The sequence below is a fragment of the Phaseolus vulgaris genome, chromosome 8 (assembly GCF_000499845.2).
Source record: "Phaseolus vulgaris cultivar G19833 chromosome 8, P. vulgaris v2.0, whole genome shotgun sequence".
In the NCBI taxonomy this organism is placed as follows: Eukaryota; Viridiplantae; Streptophyta; class Magnoliopsida; order Fabales; family Fabaceae; genus Phaseolus; species Phaseolus vulgaris.
The window spans coordinates 52487199-52493469 of NC_023752.2; the positions used below are offsets into that span (position 1 = coordinate 52487199).

General features: G+C 31.8%; 1 protein-coding gene across 2 annotated transcripts; it reads left to right on the top strand.

The window, feature by feature from the left end:
• The first annotated feature begins 506 nt into the window (after positions 1-506).
• LOC137825692 (uncharacterized) lies at positions 507-4226 on the top strand. Of its 2 annotated transcripts, none has more exons than XM_068631427.1 (8): positions 507-1020; positions 1964-2114; positions 2225-2375; positions 2482-2607; positions 2713-2793; positions 2992-3184; positions 3265-3535; positions 3740-4226. In XM_068631427.1, the coding sequence occupies exons 1-8, from the start codon at positions 820-822 to the stop codon at positions 4009-4011; spliced, it is 1446 nt and encodes a 481-aa protein (XP_068487528.1). In that variant the 5' UTR covers positions 507-819; the 3' UTR covers positions 4012-4226. The 2 variants fall into 2 exon arrangements, with proteins under 2 accessions (XP_068487528.1, XP_068487529.1); XM_068631428.1 differs by having other exon boundaries at positions 532-1020; positions 3743-4226.
• Positions 4227-6271: the final 2045 nt, after the last annotated feature.

A 6271-nucleotide genomic window follows, 5' to 3' on the forward strand; every position in this document is an offset into this window, starting at 1 on the left:
CTGCCGGTCCAGGCTTGTGAACAAGTTTAATCCTGGACTGTTTCTTCCTGCACCTCCATATATTCTTCTGGTACCCTCATACAAAACATGAAAAATACTTTTTTTTATCTTTCTTGTTCCACCCCATATTCTGATTACATAATCCAGAATGATATTTCGAATTATATAATCTGAAAGTTTAGATTTGATAGTAGCTTTCAGATTATGTAATCCGGACACATATTTGAAAAAATGTTTTCGAATTACATAATTCAAAAGTTAATCTCATATTAGAAAAGATTTTCAGATTATGTAATCCGAAAACTAATCATATATATGAAAAAAGACTTTCGAATTATATAATCTGAAAATTAATTATAAATTTAGAAAATGAGTTACAAATTACATAATTCAAAATATTATATAAAAATATTTTTGAAAATAAGAAAATTTATGAATGTGAGAGAAAAAGATATTGAGTGGAGAAAGAAACAATTTTAATCATGTTATCATCGTTACGAAGTTATAAGTGAGTTCGTATTATAACTCTTCAGCATACTCACCTTTTCCAATTTTTCTCCACTTCACAAACGCTGTCTCTTCTCTCTTATATATTATTATTATTATTATTATTTTATTTTATCTGTTTTTTTTTGTTTGTTTTTTTTCAATTTTTCCTTCCAAAATTTGAAAATCAGAAATCAGATCCAAATTCGAATTTGAAGAAGAGTAGTACTTGAGAGCGCTCTCCCAACCCTAAGTCCCCGCTCTCGGTAAATCCTCGCCGGATTCAGAGTTTTCCCGCGTTTGGTGGCGGCGAGGACTCCTTCGCTCGCTCACATGGAAGGCGGAGGGAGGCGGATCACGGTGAGCCCGCGGCCTTGCTGCGGCAGGCGTGTGGTGGCGAAAAAGAGGCCGCGTCTCGTTGACGGCTTTGTCAACAGCGTCAAGAAGCTTCAGCGCCGTGAAATCAGCTCGAATCGTTACCGTGCTTTCTCCATGACCGACGCGCAAGAGAGATTTCGCAACATTCGCTTGCAGGTTTGTTTTGATTCTATATATGAACAGTGAAAACTGAATTTTTGTGCACCAGAAGAGTGATGAATTCGTTCAGACCGACTGAACAAGTTACTGTTAGGAGAAACCTTCTTTTATCATTGTGAAATTTTGGATGGGGAACAATTCTAGGGTTTTTATTTGCAGAAACTGTGCTCTAAATCTCTGGAGTTGCTACTTAAATGATAAGACGAAGATGTTGTTTGTAGTTTAACCGAGTAAGGGACGTGTATGGTGATTTTACATAGGTTAAGGACCAAGGTGGACATGTCGATTGTTTGTTTCCATGTAGTGCAAGAAAGCATGTGGGCCAAATTTATGCTCTAGGAACAGAAACTTAGGTTAATGCGGATGAATGACTACTTAGGTCAGTGTAAATGTGTCCGAGGTCAAGAAGGGTCATTACTAGGGGAGCAAGATGTATATACGTATACATGGTGGTTTTTTTGTTGTTTTATAATCCAACATTTGTTATTTACTCAATGAATGCTATTTTGTTTATAAGATGTCCCCATAGATTTGTTTTGTGTTATCATCTACTTTTGAAACCACTCTATTTTAATTTGTTGGATGTTGATAAACCTATTTGATGGGGAATCAAAAGGCGTATGTTGTAGAAAATTTTCTGAGAGAATATATAATGGGATATATGGTAGAAAACTACTTTATTTTAGTCATCACTTAGGAAGCCAGAGAAATGTATATTACAAAATTTGATTTCCAGTGTTAATGCAAACTTGTTGTGTTATTTTGTTTGTGGAAATTCCTCATATATTTGGGTAAAGCAACATTTGAAATCACTCTATTTTAAACAGTTGGATAATGAGGAAACTATCTACCTCCTGTTTTCTCTAGTGAGACGTGTACTTTGCTTACTATACCCATTTGTCCCACTTCTTCTGACGGTGTTTTATGGATCTATTTATAGGAAGAATATGATACACATGATCCAAAAGGTCCTTCTTCGACTGTTGTATTACCATTTCTGAGAAAGAGGTCAAAGATAATTGAGATTGTAGCTGCACGGGACATTGTTTTTGCACTTGCACAATCTGGTGTTTGTGCAGCATTTAGCCGAGGTAGTTATTATAACTGGTTGCTGGTGTGTGTCATACATATTTAATATTATATCTTAATATGCTTGTTACATGATATATGTTGCTTGTTTCCATTGATTGCTACTGTGCAGAGACTAATGAAAGGATATGCTTCTTGAATGTTAGTCCTGATGAAGTCATAAGGAGTTTGTTTTATAATAAAAATAATGACTCGCTTATCACAGTTTCTGTCTATGCCTCAGACAGTTATAGTTCTTTGAAATGCAGAAGCACAAGGATTGAGTAAGTATAGCACTATTACTTTGTAACTGTTACCCTTGTTTTCTATGCATAACGAAAGAAAGCCTTGGCCTGTTGTATGCTAAAATATCTGTTTTTCACTATCCAGATATATACGAAGGGTCAAACCAGATGCTGGCTTTGCTCTTTTTGAATCTGAGTCATTGAAATGGCCAGGTTTTGTAGAGTTTGATGATGTAAATGGGAAGGTACTCACATACTCTGCACAGGATAGGTAATATTTTGTTCTAATGCATTTGTATGGTGATATAATTGTATAATGTTTCAAAGCTTCTTCATTGTTATAGATATCTTTTTTATAATTATTTTTCCTATACAGCATATACAAGGTGTTCGACCTGAAAAACTATACAATGTTGTACTCCATTTCAGATAAAAATGTACAAGAGATTAAGATCAGGTATTATTTCCTTGTTCATTTTTCCTTTGACATGTACACAATAGTCTACTGTGGATGTAAGGTTTGTGGTAATTCACTATTTTTGAAAAAATATATTGCATTATGTTTTAGGTTTTGGTAGCATTACATTTTCTTCTTTTTTGAATATTTGTGTAGCCTTTACACTGTTTAACTCTTTGTTTTTTTATTTTTTATCAGTCCAGGGATTATGTTGTTGATTTTTGCTAAATCAAGTAGCCATGTCCCACTTAAAATCCTCTCAATAGAAGATGGTACTGTTTTGAAATCATTCAATCATCTCCTTCATCGGAATAAGAAGGTGGATTTCATTGAACAATTCAATGAAAAACTTCTTGTAAAACAAGAAAACGAGAATCTCCAAATTCTTGATGTAAGTAATTTCATAGTTTGCAAATTAGAATGAGTTGTATACATTTGTATCATTATGTCTGACTTTCTAATTAATTTTAGGTACGGACTTCTGAGCTAACAGAAGTTAGCAGAAGTGAATTTATGACACCATCTGCTTTTATATTTTTATACGAGAACCAATTATTTCTGACATTTCGAAATCGAACCGTGGCTGTGTGGAACTTCCGTGGAGAACTTGTTACTTCTTTTGAAGACCATCTCTTGTGGCATCCTGACTGCAATACAAACAACATATACATAACCAGTGACCAGGATCTCATAATATCATACTGCAAGGCTGATTCTGACGATTCACTTTCTGAAGTAAATGGTACTTTTCTTCATTTTTATCCTGCCCAGTTGCCCTCATGTTATTTGTGTTTTTCCTCTTTGTTATGCTTTTTTTATGTCGTTTAACGGAAAGCTGATTTAGCCAAGTGTTTTACATGCTGACCTAATAAACTAAAATGATAAACAGGTTACCAAATCATATATAAAATTAGTAAATTAATAACAAGCTATTTCTCCAATGCAGCAGGATCTATTAATGTCAGCAACATTTTAACTGGCAAATGTCTTGCAAAGATAAGGGCCAGTAATGGCTTTCCCGTGGTGAAGGAATGCAGTTGTGTTGATGAAAACTGCTCATGTAGTGGTTGTAATTTAGGGAAACGAAAGTACTCCTCCAGAATTAGGAGCACAGTTGCAGAAGCCTTGGAAGATATTACTGCTCTCTTTTACGATGAAGAGCGCAACGAAATATATACTGGCAATAGGCACGGTTTGGTTCATGTCTGGTCGAACTAATTTGTTTATTATTAGCATTTATCCATGGTTGTGGTGGTAGTTCTCACTTGATATTAAGTACCTTTGTGATAGCTGTAACAAGTGTCAATTGTATCATTCTTTTTTTGGGTTTTGTTGTCTATCCCTTGGTGGCAGCAACCCTGTATCAAGTGATATTGTATTGGTAGCTCACCACCTTTTGAGCTGTAATATATATTTACAGTGATTCAGTCCTAGCTTGCATTTTCATTTGTAGATCTTTTTTTTCATTCTTTTGATTTGAAAGAAATGAAAGTTATGTTTGTGAATCTAATTGAGGTTTGACCAATACTTAGTTTCTAGAGTGAGGTTAGACCAACACTACTAGAGTGAGTATAAAAATTTGTCTAGTAAGAAGACAACTCTTAGAGAGAAGAGAACTTTGAACTAGTAAAAGTGTTTTAATTGGACATCATTTCATTATTCAAATCAAAGTTAAAAAACATGTAAAAGAGGCTCCTATTTATAGGAGAAAGTTTCTCAAAACCTCTCACATAAGTGTGACAAGTGTTACCACCTTATTGGTGCAAATTCTTTGAGAAGACATGTGAAACATCATGCCTTCCTTGCTTATCTCATGTCTTTCTTGTCTACATTTTTATTTGCACCTGTCTTTTACTTTTTACACTCTACTTTATTTTTTATTTACATTTTTTTTCTACTTTGTCCCAAAATTTCCTAACTATTTTATAGATTTTACAATCTCTTCAGGAAATCTCGATCTTCCTATATCTTCAAGGTCAAATGGTTTTTATTGGACTATGTACTGAAATATGTGAATAGTGTTCAATTTTCTCTACCCATTTCTTTCTTTGGTACTTTGCCTTGTGGGGGGACCTACAGTGAACTGACCTGCTTGCTCACACGTGGTTTGTTAGAGCAGCAGTGTCAAATCTGTGGGGGTAAAGGGAAGAGCAATCAGTAGTGTTATAGCTGTTAAACACTGGCTTCAATTCAATTTGTGTTATTCTGTCTTAACCTTTTCTATTGTTTTTATCCCACTAAGTTGCCAAGCCAAAAAGAAAAGGACAATGTTCTAAAATGAATTGCTTCCATCAAGTGAGAAAAGGACAATGTTCCTAAGTACTGAAACTGTATTGGCTAGTTTTAATTCAAGATTTTAAATTTATCTGAATAGTGCATAATTGAAGAAGAAATTATATTGGTAAACATTATCTGTACTTGGAATATTTTTTTTTGTATTTTAAAAAATAATTAAAATTTGCATAAAAATAATTAATACGACACGTGCATATGTTCCTGGCATGAATCAAATGCCTTTCCCCCACGGTCAATTTTATTGTAAATCTAAATTAAATGGATAATATTTTATTTGGAGTTTTTGCACGTAGAAGTTAACATTTTAGAAACTCCTAACGAAATTTATTAAGAAAATGAGTAATTAGATAGGATTTGATTGAATGGATGTCAATTTAAATTGTATGAATTTGTATTGATTTAGGTGAATATAATGAACTAGTTCACTTCCTGTAAACCTAAACTTGATCAACAATAGTCTATTTGGTTTTGGAATATGTATCTTTTTAATCTAAATCAGCAATAATTTATTTGATTTTGGAATTTGTATTTTTTTAATCTAAATCAACCTAGTTGGTCTCTATTAGCCCAATTATCCAAATAACGTAACCATTTGAAAATCTAAATTTGAAGTAATTTAAGAGCAAAATGTAATAAAAATATAATGAAAGTTAGGTTGTTTGATATCTCAAAAAAATTTATAGAAAAAGAAATATTGAAGTATAGGAGCGACATAAGTTTATAAATTTATTTTTATTTTTTTAAAAAATTAAAAATAAAGTAAAAGATATTTTTTATAGATTCTAGTTAATTACATATTTTCATAAAGTTACAAAATATACTCTAACAATTACTTATTTTTGTCTCTCAAGATAAAAAAAATTAATTTTAAAATATATTTATTAATATAGTGTCTAAAAAATAAGCTATTAGTATAACGGTGTATGTAAAACAAGTTAAAAAATTAGATTATTTAAATTATTAACTATATTAATAATTGATTATATGTATATTTATTATATTATATTGTATACTTATTGTATTATATTATAAGCGGAGTCAAATGTTAATATAAAAAATTTATTGAAAATAATTTTAAGATAAATAATTTTATTTGGATTTAGTTTTTGCATGAGGTATAAAATTTATTAAATTTAAGTTAAAGTTCATCTAATTTATTTTATTTAAAATAATATCAAGAAAA

Coding starts and splice junctions, on each gene's coding strand:
- LOC137825692 (XM_068631427.1), top strand. CDS start 820: ATGGAAGGCGGAGGGAGGCGGATCACGGTGAGCCCGCGGCCTTGCTGC. Junction 2,376..2,481: donor TGCAGAAGCACAAGGATTGA/GTAAGTATAGCA, acceptor TTCACTATCCAG/ATATATACGAAGGGTCAAAC. Junction 3,536..3,739: donor TTCACTTTCTGAAGTAAATG/GTACTTTTCTTC, acceptor TCTCCAATGCAG/CAGGATCTATTAATGTCAGC.